Here is a 19134-nt window from a genome sequence, read left to right as displayed (position 1 = left end):
GGTATATGAAAGTAAAAGTTTTTTAGAAGTTAATTTTAATGTAAATAACTTTAGAACTAACCTTTGAAAAGAAAATCTACATACAAATATTAATAAAAATAAATACTAAATTGCAAATAAGAATGGTAACTATTGAATGCCTTCAAGTGCAAAATATGAGAGACATAATCAGTTTCGTGACTCTAATCGAATACATGAAGCAGGAAGGAAGAAAAAACTCTAAGAACAAAGTATGGCTTTAGGTAGTGATCATGGATCTTCACTTTGTTTTTCCATACAATCTTACTTAAACATGTCTATAATTTTCTAAGTTACTCGTAAGATATTGTGACTTGAATATAAAAAAATCAATGCAGAGATAACCTAAACGTGTACATTGTAAAGAGCTCCTCGGGTGACCCTGCAGTGGTTAAGAACCACTACCCTCAGAGGAAGCTGAGTATTTTCTCTTTAAAATATATGACTTTTTATTCTTCTTTTGAAGAGTAAATAGTTTAGGTGCTTACGCTCCTACAATGCTGACACTTCCTTCTCTTTCAGGATTTCCAAGACATTTCACCCTGCCTGCTCGCTCATAGAAAGAGGCCAGACGGGCACCAAGGTATGCAGGATATCCACTATCTGAAAAGCAAAAAGAAAATTTTTTCTTTAACTAAAAAAAAGAAAAAGAAAAAGAAAAAAATTTTAATGTTTATTTTTGAAAGAGAGAGACAGAGAGAGAGACAGAAAGAGAGCGAACGGGGGAAGGGCAAAGAGTGAGACACAGAATCTGAAGCAGGCTCCAGGTCCCACGCTGTCAGCATAGAGCTCGACGCAGGGCTCCAACTCAGGAACCATGAGATGACGACTTGAGTGAAGGTGGATGCTCAACCAACTGAGCCACCCAGGAGCCCCGTGAAAAGAAATTTAAGGGAGGTTCTAAGCCAGTCCTAAAAATCCTATCAGCCTTTTAATATAATAAGCAATACAAAGACTCACCTGCAGGCATTTCAGCTAAGCGACCAGAGATTTCTCTAAGGGCCTCCGCCCATCTAGAGGTAGAGTCAGCCATCATACTGACGTGATAACCCATGTCACGGAAATATTCTGACAGCGTAATTCCTAAATTGGGGAGAATATTACAAGTTATAATTCTATAATGTAGAATCCTGACTTTGTCATCATTAAGAAAACTTTAAAGCAATAAGTACATGAGGCAGACTGTTAGCTGTTCATCAAAATCCCCCTTCTTTTGTGCATAAAGCCAAATTATATTTCCTAGCTTCCTTTGTATTTAGATATGACCAGGTAACTGACCTCTAGCTAACAGAATGAAAGTCGAAGTAATGAGTTCCATCATCAGGCATGCCACACATCCTTCCATGCTCTTTATTCTTTCTGGCTTACTGAGATGGACAGGACTCCCAGCAGCCCTGAAAGTCAGGAGTTGAAAACGGAAGAGTACTTTTCAGCCTGGGTCCCAGCCCAGAATGACAGAATGAAGAAGAGTCCCCCTAACCACTTAAAAAAACATCTGTTAGCCTGAGCAATGACAAATTTGGGTTTATTTGTTGCCATAGCCTATTCTAATATTGTGCATTTAATTTTTTTAGTTTATTTATTTTTGAGAGAGACAGAGCATGAGCGGGAGAGGGACAGATAGAGGGAGACACAGAATCTGTGTCCAGGCTCTGAGTCTGACGCAGGGCTTGAGCCCACAAACCGTGAGATCGTGATTTGAGCCAAAGTCAGAAACTTAACTGACTGAGCCATCCAGGTATCCCAATATTGTACATTTTAAAAACCAGGAAAAGACTTTTTCTCTATTTTTTGTTGAGACAATTAAGTCTGAAATTAATTCCCATTGTAGCTTTTGTCTATGTATCACATATACATATACCAAAAACCATCAACTAATTAGCTTATTTTTCAAATGCAACAAATGTTAACACAAGTAATATCTTAATTATCCAGATCATTCTCCTGTGTATACCAGGTTCTGTTCTGTTAAATCACTTAGAGTAAACCATTTAGAAGAAGCTAATAGACAGAAAGAAGTCCTGGGTTCTACCTCCTGTTCTCTGATTAATCTCCACAACTAACTTCATTTCCCAGTGTGATTTCCTAATCTGTTAAAATGGAATAACTCTTGTTCTACCTACTTGTATATATTGGATGAAATGATATGTATAAACGCCTTTACTAAATTATAATAGTCTCAAAATCTAATGCCCTGATTCCTTTATTTTACCAGTAAAGAAAAAGTCTTATATAAGTAAAACAAAATAGTACTCGAAAATTCAGCGCCTTACTATTTATCATATTGTACTTTCAGAATAAGAAATCGATATCTGAGGCTTCTAAAAAAATGATTCCATGAACAAAGTCTTTAAAAAAAATATTGTTTCTCATTATTAAGTTTTAAAAAAAGGGGTGCCTAGGTGACTCAGTTGCTTAAGTGACCAACTCTTGATTTTGGCTCAGATTATGGTCTCAGGCATTATGAGATAGAGCCCTGAGCACTGCATGGAGCATGCTTGGGATCCTTTCTCTCCCTCTCTTTCTGCCTCTCCCCGGCTTGCACTTTCTCAAAAATAAACAAATAAACATTTAAAAACGCTTAAAAAAACAATAGTTATCACATATTTCAATCTGATGATAGGATCAGATCCTCACTTATATGAGCATACATAGCTGCACTTTAAGCCTCTGTGATAATGTATTAGGGAGACTTGGGGGAAGAAACAGATACATATAAGTAAACTTCAAAGAGTTTTCAGTGCCTACTAGTTAAAAAAAAAAACAAAAAACCTCAGACAAAATAAAAAAATGAACAAACTGGGAAAACACTGGCCAACTCATGACAGATAAAAGACTAATTTCAAAGAGCTTTTATAAATCAGTATGAAAAATAACTCCTATCCAAAAGGAAAATGGACAGAATGCAGCTTTCAATTAGTTAATACAGATAGGAAAGATGTTAGCTGAAAGAAATACAGACTGAATCAGTATCTTTATTTTAAAAATTTTTAAATGTTTTTTAAAATTTATTTTTGAGAGAGAGAGAGACAGAGTGTGAGCAGGGGAGGGGCAGAGAGAGGTGGAGACACAGAATCTGAAACAGGCTCCAGGCTCTGAGCTGTCAGCACAGAGCCTGATGCAGGGCTCAAACAAGTGAACCAAGAGATCGTGATCAGAGCTGAAGTCGGATGCTCAACCAACTGAGCCACCCAGGCGCCTCCCTGCCTTTTTTTTTTTTTTTTTAATGTCTTTTTATTTTTGGGAGAGAGAGCGCAGACTGAATAGGTATCTATAAAGCAGGGATAGTAAATTGTAAAATCTAGGTGCTGAGTACATCAGCGTTCACTGTATGTTTGATAATTATCATTAGGAAGCATTACAAAACATAGCACTGGTGAAGATGTGGGGAAACAGAACTCTTGTTCACTCATATCCTTTATGAAGAGCTATCAATATCTAAGATCCACATTAACAGTTGTATGCTTAACAATTTTACTTTTATAAACTTACCTTACAAAAATGTACAAAGAAACACATGCACAAAACATGAAAAGAAACTGTAAAAAACATACACAAGCATGTTTTAGTGAATCAAGGTTTGTGATAGCAAAAAACAAACAAACAAACAAACAAAACAAAACCCAAAACAAAAACAAAAAAACAAAACCTGTCAATAATTTATGTGTCTACCAGAAGGATGCTGGTAAAATAGATTATGATACACCCATACAGAAGGGATACTGTGCAGCCATTTAGAAGAAGTAGGTAGACTTCTTGTCTTAAAATAATAGGTGAATATATCTCTTTTCCCTTCTCATAAAAGTTATCACCAAACAAGGAGAACAAGAAGTATAAAAAACACAAACTCTATTACCAAAAACTAGGGGACATGTTTAGCTACACAACAAAATAATGAGGAAAGCCACCTAAATGAGGTAAAACCCAAACAAGGATGTGGGAAGACCCCAAGAATTCACCTGAAGCTGAACATCTCAGATTATGCTTTTGTAAAACTGGGGCAAAGCCAAGAATCCTTTGTTTGGAACACTGCACAAGGGATACTGGGTACTGGCAGGAGTTCCATGGATCCAGTATGGCATCAAGGAGAAGCAGGGTGATGGGGACAAACAAAATGCAGGTAGGCACTCTTTTACAGTGAGGAAAAAGTGGGTGAGGCAGGGTAGAAGAGAAAGAATGCACTGTAAGTGACCTTGTGGCAGTAGATTTCTGTTGGCAGGAGAAGATCAAAGTAACTTACACAACTCCATGCCATAACAAACTCCACAGATTGCCATGAAGCAATCCTGTCTCCTTTCCCATCTCCTGCAGAGATGAGTAATAGTAACAATACATATCAGTATGGGAACTACAAAAAATACAAGAAGAAAAAGGACAGAAGAGCAAATACAATGATGGCCAAAGAACCTGCCAAGGAATAGGTGAAAACTGTGACCACGATAAATTAATGAAAGAAACTGTTAATAACACGTCCTACCACACAATAAAATCTCAAGGAATATACAGTAAGGTCAGAAAAGAGGTTTCATGAGCCAGCAGAGCTCAACAAAGAGCTGGAAGAAAAAATAAAGCCATTACGGAAATGAACGTTTCATTAGCAGCAAAGCAAAGAATAACCACTGAATATCCTGTGAGCAAATGAACAAAAGGCTAAATAAAAAGGATTAGAAAGGATAAGATATATAAGGTAAACAGATAAAGGAGATCCAATATGTCTAGTTTGAAGAAGATAACCATAGCAGAAGAGAAAAGTTTGGGAAACAATTCTTGAAAATTTTCCAAAATGAAAGACACGTTCATAAGCTGAAAAAGTTCATAAGCTGACGTTTCCTACGCCTCAAGAAAAATTTATCAAAACTATCAATACTGGCATATATCTTAATAAAGTTGTAAAACTTTTTTTTTTTTAATTTTTAATGTTTACTTATTTTTGAGAGACAGAAAGAGACAGTACATGATTGGGGGAGAGGCAGAGAGAGAGGGAGACACAGAATCCAAAGCAGGCTCCAGGCTCTGAGCTGTCAGTACAGAGCCTGATGCGGGGCTTGAACTCAAGATCTGTGGGATCATGACCTAAGCAGAAGTCAGACGCTTAATTGACTGAGCCACCCAGGTGCCCAAAGTTATAAAACTTTAAATTGAAAGAGAAATTCCTTTGGGGAAAAAAAAAATCTTCCATAAAAGGAAAAAAAAGCAGGTTGGCTTCAGATCCCTCCCTTGTATTTAGTGCTACAATAAAAGTTCTCAAGGAAACAAACATTGATCCAAAATATTTTATACTCAACCAAACTACTATTAAAATTTAAAGGCAGTATTGGGGTGCCTGGCTGGCTTAGTCGGAAGGGCATGCGACTCTTGATCTCAGAGTCATGAGTTTGAGCCCCATGCTGGGGGTAGAGATTACTTAAAAAAACAAAAACAAAAACAAAAACAAAAACAAAAACAAAAACAAAAACAAAAACAAAAACAAAAACAGGTGTGCCTGCGTGGCTCAGTCAGTTAAACATCTGACTTAGGCTCAGGTCATGATCTCATGGCTTGTGAGTTCGAGTCCCATGCTGGGCTCTGTGCTGACAGCTCGAAGTCTGGAGCCTGCTTCAGATTCTGTGTCTCCCTCTCTCTCTGCCCCTCCCCTGCTCACACTCTTTCTCTCTCTCTCTCTCAAAAATAAACATTAAAAAAAAACAAACAAAAAAGAAAATTTAAAGGCAGTAGAAAAAAACAAACTTATGAAGAAATAAGAATTCATAGAATGTAGTTTCCCTGAGACTTTCTTGAGGAAACTTTCAAAAGTCAGATTTTAGCCAACCACAAAATAAATGGAGAAATTATAGCCAAAAGAGTGCCTGTGGGGACTGACTCCATTTTACTCTAGGTTTAAGGCTAATACGAATATTGTATGCATGGTTACACATAGAATGTGAATATCATAAATCTGAAAATGTAGAAATAAAAGTACCAAAAAGCGGGGATAGAAGTGGGAGCAAATATGGGAGGTAACACATAAGTGCACTGATTTTCTTATCTTTTATATCCAACCATCAAAATATACTAATCCAAAGGTCATCATTAAAGTTACAGACATACAGATTTATTTGGAGTTTAGAACAATGGTAAAAGATGTAATGAAAAAAAAAAATGGTAGTAGAAGATAACATCGTTTTCTGATTATTAACAAGATTGAGACAATTCTAGAAATATACTGACATATCCTCATATGTACATAAAGCATTTTTTATTTTTATTTATTGATTTATTCATTTTTGTGCAGCATTTTTTAAAAGCTAGGAATATGGTTGTACACACAAAGTATTTTAGAATGAAAGGAAAGTTCTTTGGAAAAAGAAAAGGTTTGGTGCTAGCTTTAAACTTAAGAACAGATGTACACTGCTTTTATTTCAATTCATATACTCACCAGTATAAATAGAAGCTTCTCTAGCAGCAACAGGCATATTGGAGGTATTGGCTACCAAAGCTGTCCTCTTCATAATTGATTCCACCTTACCATCGACTTCCATCGTGAGCTAGAAGCAAACAATCGATTATGACCCTCCCATTTCCAAACAGAACATTTTAGTCCCCGCTTTTACAACTTACCCATATTTAATCCCTCTTATAATCAGTTTTCCCAAAGTAATATTTCTCATCACTCCAACCTCTCCTCCCTGCCCCACTGTGCTGGAAAGAAGACAGGCATTATTTCCACTGCATAAATGAAATCCATTATTTTATGGAAAAAGGAATATTACTTTAGCAACCTAGTAGATCATATAAAGCCAATATAAAGTTCCCATCTACAAATATTTTGTGTATGTTATCTTTCTCCCAATAACTGAAAACCATCAGACCACAAAGAGAAACTTTAAAGTATTTGAAAAATTCAAATTCCTTTCCTGGAATATACAAATTGAATCACACATATAATCAGAAAATTCTTTAAGAGATCCTTGACAAATCAGAGCATTGCTCTAGGTCCAAGACAAAGCTTTTTTAATTGCCAAAGGAAGTTGGTTAGTGGTATTTTCTCTAAAATAATATTTGAAGCTTTGTATGTACAGACCTCTGGGAAGTCCCGGAGGACTTCAGACATCTCATTTCCTCGTTCACCACATCCTACATAGATGATCACATCACTATTGGAATACTTGGATAGAGACTGCGATATCACTGTCTTTCCACAGCCAAAAGCCCCCGGGATTGCAGTAGTTCCTCCCTGTACACATCTGAGCGGAGAAAACAAAGTGTGGATTACTACACTTGCTAATTACTACTAACAAATAAAGTAGGTAAGTGACACAGAAAAACAAGTTGAAGAAAGGAAAGCACTTTGAAATATTTTCATCTGTATCTACATATATACACAAAGATAGATAAACAGATACAGTAATTGCTTCCGCAGCTGGTACCTGTAACAGTGTATGTTTTTTATTGTCATTAACCATCTCTACCACCTTTAATAGCTAGATTGGGAGGGTACATGCCATAAAGTACCTGGGGAAAAGGAATATGAAATAAAATAGTACTAATGATACTTGGAATGTTTATATAAATTAGTTCATGTAAGCACAATATAGGAATTACAGCTAAAAGAAAAATTTAAACAACTTTTCTAAGTTGTCTTGAGGCAAAAAATAAGACCTAAGAAAATCATATCTTGCTATAAAGGTTAATGAACAAAGAATTTTGTTAAGGTGTTATGCCAATCCCCTTTTATACACTGAATAACTATTCATAAAGTACTTCCTAGGCACTAAAACTGTTTAAATTGCTGGAGAGACACCAGCAAATAAGATAGCCATGTTTCTGTACGCAGAGCTCACATTCCAGCGGTGTAAACCAAAGTCAGCTGGTGGTTATAGTGCCATTTAGCAGCTACATTCAAGCTTTCCCTAAGAAGTGGCATGAGAAGAGTGAAATATCCTTAAGGGCAGGGCAAAGTGAATGGTGTGGTATGTGTCTGTGTGTGTGTGTTCACACGCCAAGTGTGCATGTAGAGCAGGAGGGTGTGGGCAGGAGAAATGAAATTTAATGCTAAGGGAAATTTCTTTGCAATACTGTTTTATTATAAAATTCACAGAAACATTATGACCTTAATTATAATGACAGACTTCTTCAAAATTAAACTAATACACATTAAACATTTTTTTTTCTTCTTCAAACCTTTTTTTTCTTTTAATACTTATTTATTTTGGGGGGGACAGCACAGGTGGAAGAGGGGCAGATAGAAGGGGACAGAGAATCTGAAGTGGGCTCTGTGCTGACAGGCTGACAGCAGTGAGCCCGATGTGGGGCTTGAACTCACAAACTGAGATCATGATCTGAGATGAAGTTGGATGCTCAACTGACTGAGCCACCCAGATGTCCCTCTCCTTCAAACCTTTCAGTTTGAAAGGTCTGATAAACCACGAGGGCATGTCCATTCATCCTATAGCTTTGTATACCTCTCTCAAATCACTTTTAACTTGGATGGGGAGGCAGGGCTGGGTGTGCCCCAGTTTGGAAGTTCAGCAATTCAATGTGAAACACGCTATCAAGAGAACATCCGAGGTGCTAGGGGAAAACACAGGAAGGGGTGCAAAGTCTGACACTGGATTGGAGTAGGGTCAGGAAATCCTTCTGAAGGGAAGGACCTGAGAGGAAACAGAAATTAGCCAGACAAAGGGAAATAACATTCTAAGCAGAGGAAATAGCATATCCAAAGGTCCAGGGGCAAAAGGGAGCACTGCTTGAGGAACTAAAAGTCCTTCAGGATGCCTGGAAGATGACGCATAAGGAAGCTGGGCAGTCAAGTGGCTGACATGATACTGGAAGGTAAGCAATAGCCAGATCACAGACCAGATGGTTTTATAAGGAGTTAAGGAGTATATATTTTTTTAATATTTATTTATTTTTGAGAGAAAGACAGAGCATGAGTGGGGGAGGGACAGAGAGAGAGGGGGACACAGAATCTGAAGCAGGCTCCAGGCCTGAGCCATCATCACAGAGCCCAACATGGGGCTCAAACCCACGAACCGTGAAATCATGAAGATAAAGAAAATGGCAAAATGATGAAGAAGTTGGACACTCAACCGACTGAGCCACCCAGGTGCCGCAGGAGGATTTAAGAGCAATAAAAAGCATTTTGGGGTTTCAAGCAAAACAGTATAGGACCAGTTATGTGTTTTAGATGCATCATTATGTAATATGGACAATCCTTTTGAAAGAAGGCAAGACTAAGGAGAAGTCTAATTAAATGTGATTATGGCAGGAACGAGGGTAAGATCCTTAATTAAAATCATGGAGTAGGGATGAAAGATGTAGATAAAAAATACCTGGGTAAGAGAATAAAAGCACTGCTTCAATAATTAGATGTGAGCAGGTAAGAATGATCCTTGAGAGAAATCATAGATTTTAGATTCAGCATTCACTGGATGGATAATGATAGCCGTTGAAACAGGCAACAAAAAAAGATGAACAAGTTTCAAGGAAGGGAGTGGTGATTAAGATGATGATTTTAGCTATGAACATACTGACTTAGAAGTACCCATTAGATGTTCAAAAGGAGAGGCATGATCAGAAGTGAAATGTGAGTCTGGAACTCACATAAGATCTGGGGGAAGATACAGATTTGGAAGTCATCATATGTAGAGGAAGATTTAAGTCATTAGAGTGGACAAAGTTATCCACATAGGGTAAGGGGCCCCAGAAAGGGAAAAACTCTAAGAAATATCAAAATTAAAGGAGAAGGAACTTGCAGTAGAGAATAAGGACTTGTGTATAGAAGCTAACAGGAAGAACAAAAACAGGGTATTTCAAGGAGGAAGGAATCAGCAGCAACATTCAACATTCAAAGTCATAGAAATTAAGGAAATACTAAAACTTATTTATTGAATTATCAGTATGGTAGTGAGTGAGAATGTTAGTGACAGTAGTTTCAACTGTGGGCAAGCCAGCTGGGCAGGCACTGTGAATTACAGTGGGAAAAGTTGAGATGGCTAATTTATTCTTTCAAGGAGTCTGGCTGTGAAGATGAGGAGACAAGTAGTGGAAGACAGAAAGGAGAAAAGGATAGAAGGTAGATATTTTTTCATGAAATGGGAAATAAAGGGAAGATGACCTACAGAGGGAGGTCCCTGAGGAGACATGAGGTAGGATAAGCTCCAGAAAGAGGAAAGATGAGAGGGGACAAATGGAAGTGTACATTAATGGAAGGAGTTTCACATGTGAAGGCTCTAGTATGATCATTTGTTGCTAATGAAGAAGGAAGAGTAGAGCCCAGGACCTGAGGCAGGTGCAGAGGTCTGAAACAGCTGCTGAGGAGAGCAGGAGAATGGGAAAGAGAGAAATGCAGTAGGATTTGGGACCCAGCAGTGAGATACCACCTTGCACTGATTAACTGAATTTCTCAGCAGCCTGTGTGTAGACTTGGGAGCAGGAGGTGGCTGGACAGATTCAGTTGGGATTTTGCCGGGTGAGTGTGACAGAAAACAAAGGAACAAGAAAATATAGTCTATTGGCCAGTATCCATAAGAGTGACAGACTATTAAGCTTAAGCTGGTTCCTGAAGGATATGGAAACAGGAGGTGCTGACTAATAAGTCACAGGATCGAAGATCTTGTGAGAAATAGTGAGAACAACTCAGAGGGTAGGTTTGAAGGGTTTAAGTGGGACGTATGTGGGTTCATGATTCAGAAGTTGAAGGAGTTACTGTATCACAGCTTCTGTCTTTTCTGTGAAATAAATGATGAAGTCTTTTTGTTGAAAGTAAATCAGAGTATGGTAAAGTCTGAGATTTAAAGACAAGAGGTTTGAGGTTTTTAAGCAGTTCATGAAGAAAATGGCAAAGAGCAGACTATAAATTAAGAAAGATTCCTGGGCAGCACAGAGAGCCCAGTTGATTTTAGAAACCATATTTATAGTGACACCAGTCTACTAATTCCAGGACAGCTAAATAAAGACAGCTATATTGTTTGGGTACAGATTTTCTGGAAATTTTATTTTTTCAAAAAGTGTTAGAAGTAATGCTCTTTTTGCAACTGTGTCAATGATTTCACTCCATAATAAACATTGGCAATATATGAACATTTTTAACTAATTTACTATTATTTCTCCAGATAAAATTCATTATAGCATTAGCACATAAGATATTTATAAGGCAGGGAAACAATAACCACATATAATCCTCTGAGGAAAAACCACAGGACATAGCTCAAACTTACGGAAAAAGGGCATCAAGGACCCTCTGGCCAGTCAACAAGGGATGATTAGCTGGCAGCTTCTCAGTGACAGGCCGAACTTGACGTACAGGCCACACTTGGACCATGCTAAACTTTTCCTTTATACCTTCAAATTCAAGTTCCAAGACAACATCCTATAGAAATACAGTAGGATGTTAAGTACAGTCAAATTTATGAACATTTCTTCCTCTAACATCAAAGTAACCCCAAATTCCTCTTGGGGGTAGAAAGCTAGTATGTGGAAGTGGAGGAGATTTATATTTCTTATTGCCAATCTTTTTATATATATATGTTTATTTATTTTCAGAGAGAATGTGTGTGAGCAGGGAAGAGGCAGAGAGAGAGGGAGGGAGAGTATACCAAGCAGGTTCCATGCTGTCAGCACAGAGCCCAACGCAGGGCTCAATCCCATGAACTGTGAGATCATGACCTGAGCCAAAACCAAGAGGTGGACGATCAACTGACTGAGTGACCCAGGTGCCCTGCAAATCTTTATATACAGTTCTAATTTTTTTTAACCAGGTGCATTTATTAGTTTTAATGCTTAAAAAAATAGGAGTTGAGAAAGACCTATTTCAAATAATAGAAGAATAGTTAAAAAAATGATATGGATATGCACAGGGACAGGTCTTAAAAAGATACAGAAGATACTCTTGGGACTGAGGGAGAAATGAAAGTTTTCGTATTACTCTTTCCTTTGTTTACTTTATTATAGTGCTCTTATACCGATTTAATAAAAAATACTTATTAAGAACCCTAAAATATCTAATAAAGTAAAATATTTTTAAATATTTACAAAAGCAAAAAGATAATGAGTAATACTCTAACATTTATGAACACTGAGATGGTTTCAACTACTCACAAATAATCCCAATGTCCACAGACTTATAGCAATCTATAATTTTGTTACTCCATGAATTTGAACTGTCTACCTCAGAGTGTTCCTTCCATGTGTGTGAGTCTTTAAGCTGGTAAGGCTAGCTGATTGCCCAGAATCCCAATCTAAATCTTTTGTTCTCTATATTTTGTAGAGCAAAGACTTACTCTTGAGAAATGACTAGAAAATTGTTTTCACTCACATTTTATCTGGAACAGATTATTTGTTACAATAGTCTTCTTAATAAAGTTATCTTCATACCCACAAAGACTATTATAAGTCTACTGTATTTTACTGACTAGCAATAACATTAAAGGACTAAGTTTTAAACAACCTACCCAGAGTTAGAATTCATATAATCCATTATACAATTAATTATGCAAACATAGATTAACAGTTAAAATCAAAGACTACTCTATGCCTAAAGAATCAGGGCTTTAAGACGAGCATAAATTAAGAAGGAGGGAAAATGTTATATTAGATATTGCTTTCCCTTAAAAAAACAAAAACAAAAAATAACTATGTTCTGCTTTTTGTATTCCCAAGCCCAAGTTCAAAAATAAAATCTTTATAAAAAATAATTATGGCAGTTATATACAGGAAACAACAGGTGTTGGCAAGAATGTAGAGAAAGGGGAACCCTCTTACACTCTTGGTGGGAATGTAAACTGGTGCGACCACTGTGGAAAACAGAGTTGAGTTTCCAAAGGTCTAAAAATAGACCTACCCTATGATCTAGCAATTGCATTACTAGGTATTTACCCAAAGGATACAAAAATACTGATTCAAAGGGACACATGCACCCCAATGTTTATAGCAGCATTATTAACAATAGCCAAATTATGAAAAAGAGCCCAAGTGTCCATCAACTGATGAATGGATAAAGAAGATGTGGTGTGTGTGTCCTAGCAAGAAGCTAAAACACACACACACACACACACACACACACACACACACACATACACACACACACAGTGGAATACTACTCAGCCATAAAAAATGAACTCTTGCCATTTGCAATGATGTGGATGGAGCTACAGAGTATTATGCTAAAAGTGAAAACAAATCAGTCAAAGACAAATACCATATGATTTTACTTATATGTGGAATTTAAGAAAAAAGCCAAAACACAAGTGAACACTGGGGGGAAAAAAAGAGAGGCAAACCAGAAAACAGACACTTAACTATAGACAACAAACTGAGGTTTACTGGAGGGGAGGTGGGCAGGAGGAGGTGTTATAAATGGATGATGGGTATTAAGGAGGGCACTTATTGTGATGAGCACTGGGTGTTAGTAATGCATCACTACACTCTACACCTGAAACTAACATTATACTGCATGTTAACTAATGGGAATTTAAATAAAAACTTGAAAAAAATGAATAAGGGGATCCAATGTACAACATGATGACTGTACATAACAGTACAGTACTATATACTTGGAAGTTGCTAAAGAGTAGATCTTAAATGTTCTCACTGCACACACACAAAGGTTAAGTAGGTAAAGTGCTTTGATGGAAATGTTAACTAACCCTATGTGGTAATCATTTTGCAATACATAAAGGTATTAAATCATCATGATAAAAAAAATTATGGGAGTTAATTAAAACTCGCACATTAAGTATCATTTCTATGCCTATTTAGGACACTAAAACAGGTACTCTTGGGACTATCAGGGAGGGCCACACTATGAGATAAAGTGTATATATACTTACTGAGGTATCATAATTTCCAGGTGGAGCAATGTACGTTACAGTTCCTCTGTTTCGCGGGGGTAACATGATTTTGTGTTTGATGAGTGAGTTCTCGTTGACAATTCCATAAATATCTCCACCAGTGATGTGACTACCAACCTAGAGAACAAACGTATTGGGTGTTTAATGTTCAAATAAACATCAAGCTGTTTAACATTCAAATAAATGTCAGGCAGATTCATCCTTGCTGCTATTACTTAAATCATTTGCTTCATTTATCAATAAAACATATTCTATAATTCTTCTAGCAGATTTAAAGAAAAAATTAAACTATACTTCTGTGGTCTGTTTTTATTAGACTAAGGAGTACAAAATAGGTCATTAAACATCCATTTCACATTCTTTCACCAATGTTAGAAATCTTGGTTTCAAAGACATACCCGCAGGTTTTTGCAAGGTGTAAAATCCCATTTGACATCTCTGCTAAGAGCAGACACATTTACTCCTCGGGGAATGTAGATACTTTGGGTCTGACTGCTGATATCTGACAAAGGTCTCTGAATGCCATCAAAAATAGCTCCCATGATGCCAGGCCCAAGCTCTACTGAGAGGGGTTTACCAGTGCGGAGTACAGGATCTCCAACAGACACACCCGCTAGAAACAGTAGTTGAGGAAAACTCACTCTGAAAGTTTAGAGACTCTATAAAAAGGAAGTATCACAGTTTAACAGGAAATGATACTTAAGAAGCTAAAACAGAAATTCTCAAACTTTCTCAGTTCACAACATCCTTAGTGTTCCATTAACTTTTTCAGGCCGCAGGTCACTGTGACAAAAGATGTATCTAATAATTCCACTTATTAAATAGTTCTATCCAAACAACTTAATAAATATGTATGTCCTAATAACTGAATGACACTCTGAGAGAAAAATATATAGACTGAGAGAAAAAAATATTTTAATTTCATTTTTAAACAACATCAATTCTTACAAATGGGATGTAAGTGCTTACTGGGCACTGTACCATTTTCAAACCTTGGAATCAAACTGAATACCTGTTCCACATTCATTTTTGTACAATACTTGCTTTTCAGCTTAGCAATCACCAAACACTCAGCTTCCCAAAGATATGACATCATTGACAAGAATACAGTGCGGCCGAATAATGAAAGTGTTTATTAAACTGAAGCTACTGGTTCACGTGATGTCTGACAACATGTCTAATACTCCCGTGTTAACCTCAAAACTTTTAAATATCCTGGGGCATCACATGAGTTTGCTGCAGCTGCCCAGTATGCCTTCTGCACAGTCTGGGAACCACAGAGCTAACAACAGCAGCAATATATGGTTAATACATTGTTCCAACTCTCCTTAATACATGATTTCAGCTATACTACTGAGGAATATCAATCCCCTAGAAAGGATACTAGTACGTGGCACAAAAACTTAAAATCTTAAGAATTAAGAAGTGGTTGTGAAAAGCAAAAGAATACAACCTGCAAGTAAGCACACTGAAATCACATTGCTCTCACATACTTGCGGACAAGAGTAAAATCACTACAACTTTTACTGACAGCAATTCAGCAAAATCAAAAATTTAAATGCATAAATCTTGACCCAAGAATCCAACTTCTGTGAATTCATCCTATAGTTACACTATAACACTGTTTATAACACATATAGACTAGATACAACCAAAATTTCTATCATTAAAGAGATCAATAAATTATATATATTCATATGATAGAATTCTATGTAGCTGTAAAAAAAGAATAGGAGCTTCTATGAATTGCTCTAGAAAGATCTCCAAAATATATTTTCATTTCCATTATGAAACTTTTCAAACCTAGAGCAAAGTTCAGACTTTTACAGTGAACTCTCATATCTACCAGTTAGATCCTACCACTAACATTTTCCTATACTTTTCACATACCTATCCATCTTGCATAAAAAAACGTAGGGTACAGAACAGTGCATATAGTATGCTGTCTTCTGGGGAAAAAAGGGAAGAAAGGTAACATATTTATATTGGTTCATATATAACCTATAACCTATAAGGGTATACAATAAAAGGAATTAATAAAAATGGCTGCACGCATGCATGTGTTTTGAAAATTGGCTAAATACAGGATGACGATGGTCAAGAGGGTTGTCACTGTATACACCTTCATTTGTTTTTATCTTAAATCTTCAAACCACGTAAAAGATTGAATAAAAGATAAAGCTAACAATAGAAAAAGTCTTTTAAAAAAGTCTTTGATTAGTCATGATTTCATAGCTACAAAGACTTCTAATTTTATTTAAATTTCCAGATGATTTTGTTTTGATTTAGCACACCAGTACACACACAGAGAGACAAATTACCTGAAAAAATGTATTTTAGTATGACAAAAAAGTTGTACCAAATAAATCTTCATAAAATAGTCAAAAAACTAATGCCCCTATATTTCTTGCAACATTATTTACAACAGCCAAATATGGAAGCAACCTAAGTGTCTACTGATAGATTTAATGGATAAAGATGATGCAGCATACCTGTGTGTATATATACATAAAACACTGTAACATATATGCATATGTGTATATTACACAAGAGAATATTACTCAGCCATAAATAAGCATGAAATCTTGCCATTTGCGACAATATGGGTGGACCTAGAAGGTATTATGCTACATGAAATAATTCAGAGAAAAAAAATACCATATAATTTCATGTATATGTGGAATCTAAAAAATTAAACAAATGAACAAACAAAAACAGAGACAGATTCATAAATACAGAGAACTGGTGTTTGCCAGAGGGGTGAGGGTTGAGTGGATGGGTAAAACAGGTGAAGATTAGAGGTACAAACTTCCAGTTATAAAACAAATTGGTCACAGGGATAAAAAGGTATAGCATGTGGAATATAGTTAATAATATTGTAATAACTTTGGTAAGATGGTAGCTATACTTATAATGGTGAGCATTTCATAAAGTATATAATTGTCAAATCCCTGTGTTATACACCTGAAACTAATATAATATTGTATGTCAACTGTACTTAAACAAAAATAATAATAATAAATAAGGAGAATTACTACTACCCTTAAGAGTCAATTTAAGTAAAACACATAAATTAAGTTGGAAAAAAAAGTAGTTTCTCTTCACAAAGTTTAACACATTATCTCTTTTTCATAGAAAACTGAAAATAAATACTATGCCTAAAAGCCAAAATTATGATAACCAAACAAGAAGTAAAGATTTCCTAGTGCTAAAACCATAATGTAACATGTCATCTAGCATTATTTATTAGAATACAGGCAGACAGTAGTGACTGATTTATTTATGAATTCACTATTTTAAACAGAAATCATGACTGGAGAATTTTGACCATATAAATTGATATTGCTAATTCTGTTTATGCTTTCTTCTACAATATGTGTCACTCTTAAGAAAAATTCTAATTGGTTTCCCCTAAAGTTTGTGAACTACCAAAATACAAAGAGCAATGAACATTCAGAAGATAATATTAATTTCTTAAAATAAGATCATTAATTCCTAGTACCTTTCCTCAAAATTCCTGTAAAGATCAGGTTTCTTTATAACACCAGCATTTCATGCGTCTGATATCATTGGTTGTTGCTACTTCCACCTTTGCTATAAATCCCTAAATTCTGACTTGTAGAAAGTGGCAAGAAATTGAACCAAAAAGGATACAGGTTTCTTCATACACCTGGATAGTAGCCATGTCACCCTCCAGTCGGATAATCTCTCCAACCAACTCACTGTGGCCCACTCTCACCAGCTCGTACATGGCTGCACCTGCCATGTCACAGGCTGTAACCACTGAAAAGAACAAATGAGTGTTGTGAAAACTTAAGATCCTGTGAATAGTTACAGATAATTAAAATATCCGGTTAACCCAAATATACATCTCTCTTACATACTCATAAGAAAAAGAAAACACCCACTATGAAACATACATACAGTTTCACAAAAATATGCATTTTTAGCATCCGATATAGAGGTAAACAAAATGTATGTGTTAGGCTAAAGCTTGTTCATTTACATAATACAGATGAAAATTATTTTCAAAAAGTCCAAAGTTCTCTTTGGCAAACCTAGCAGCATCGAGACACACTTTGATCATGCCGGTTGCTATAATACATGGAATGATGGATTTGGGAATAAAAAAAAAAATGTTTAAACTAAAATTGGAACAAGAGCTGCACGGCAGAATGCCACACAAGTATCAGTTTGCTGTGTTGTTTTGAGAAACAAAACTGTGTTGTTTATTCCTTTGAGAAATAATATTTAAAACAACATCTTTACTTTCATTTCTAACACTTCACATTAGTGGCTCTTAAAACTCTTCTGAGACAAGGACCTCTTTGATAAACTAATAACAGCTCTACCTAGAAAAACTCACATATGCATCCAAAAAATTTTTTTCAGGGGTGCCTGAATGGCTCAATCAGTAGAGCATGTGATTCCTAATCTCGGGGCTGTGAGTTTGAGCCCCATATGTTAGGTGTACAGATTACCCAAAAAATAAAATCTAGAAAAAAAAATTGTCTTTCATAAGGATGTTTATAATTAGTCATTACCACTAGGTGAAGTCCTGATTAAGAATTCCTATTTCTTAAAATCTATTTTTACTGCTTATTTGTTTTTGAAAGACAGAGACAAAGCATGAGCAGAAGAGGGGCAGAGAGAGGGAGACACAGAATCCGAAGCAGGCTCCAGGCTGTGAGCTGTCAGTACAGAGCCCGATGCGGGGCTCAAACTCACTAACTGTGAGATCGTGACCTGAGCTGAAGTTAGAGGCTTAACTGACAGCTACCCAGGTGCCCCAAGAATTACTATTTCTTATAAATACTGAACCAGAATTTATACTTACTATTTTAGATCACATTGTCTAGTAAGTAAAAGTTACTTTTCTGGTAGGTGGGGAAAGTTATACATTTTCAGATCTGTGTAGCAATAACTTTATTTTTATTTTTTATTTATTTATTTTTTAAAATGTTTATTTATGAGAGAGAGAGACAGAGCATGAGCAGGGGAGGGGCAGAGAGAGAGGGAGACACAGAATCCGAAGCAGGCTCCAGGCTCTGAGCTGTAAGCTCAGAGCCCGACGCGGGGCTCGAACTCACAGACCGCGAGATCATGACCTGAGCCGAAGTCGGACGCTCAACCGACTGAGCCACCCAGGTGCCCCATAGCTTTATTTATTTATTTATTTATTTTAACGTTTATTTATTTTTGCGGGAGAGAGAGAGCATGTGCACATGCATGCACACAAGTGGGGGAGAGGCAGAGAATCTGAAGCAGGCTCTGCACTGTCAGGGCA

General features: G+C 36.4%; 1 protein-coding gene across 6 annotated transcripts in view; it reads right to left on the bottom strand.

Annotated features, from left to right (window-relative positions):
* ATP6V1A (ATPase H+ transporting V1 subunit A) overlaps nucleotides 1–19134 on the bottom strand; it is a 59649-nt gene that overhangs the window by 10163 nt on the left and 30352 nt on the right. For all 6 annotated transcript variants that reach the window (XM_007098628.3, XM_007098630.3, XM_007098627.3 and 3 more), the window contains 8 exons: nucleotides 17502–17630; nucleotides 14246–14460; nucleotides 13827–13964; nucleotides 11217–11368; nucleotides 7079–7241; nucleotides 6434–6542; nucleotides 979–1101; nucleotides 507–621 (listed from right to left, as the gene is read on the bottom strand). In XM_007098628.3, the coding sequence (XP_007098690.1) occupies nucleotides 507–621; nucleotides 979–1101; nucleotides 6434–6542; nucleotides 7079–7241; nucleotides 11217–11368; nucleotides 13827–13964; nucleotides 14246–14460; nucleotides 17502–17630 (1144 nt within the window). The remainder of the gene's footprint in view (nucleotides 1–506; nucleotides 622–978; nucleotides 1102–6433; nucleotides 6543–7078; nucleotides 7242–11216; nucleotides 11369–13826; nucleotides 13965–14245; nucleotides 14461–17501; nucleotides 17631–19134) is intronic.

Source organism: Panthera tigris, chromosome C2 (assembly GCF_018350195.1).
Source record: "Panthera tigris isolate Pti1 chromosome C2, P.tigris_Pti1_mat1.1, whole genome shotgun sequence".
Lineage (NCBI taxonomy): Eukaryota > Metazoa > Chordata > Mammalia > Carnivora > Felidae > Panthera > Panthera tigris.
This window is presented reverse-complemented; position numbering and strand designations above follow the sequence as displayed.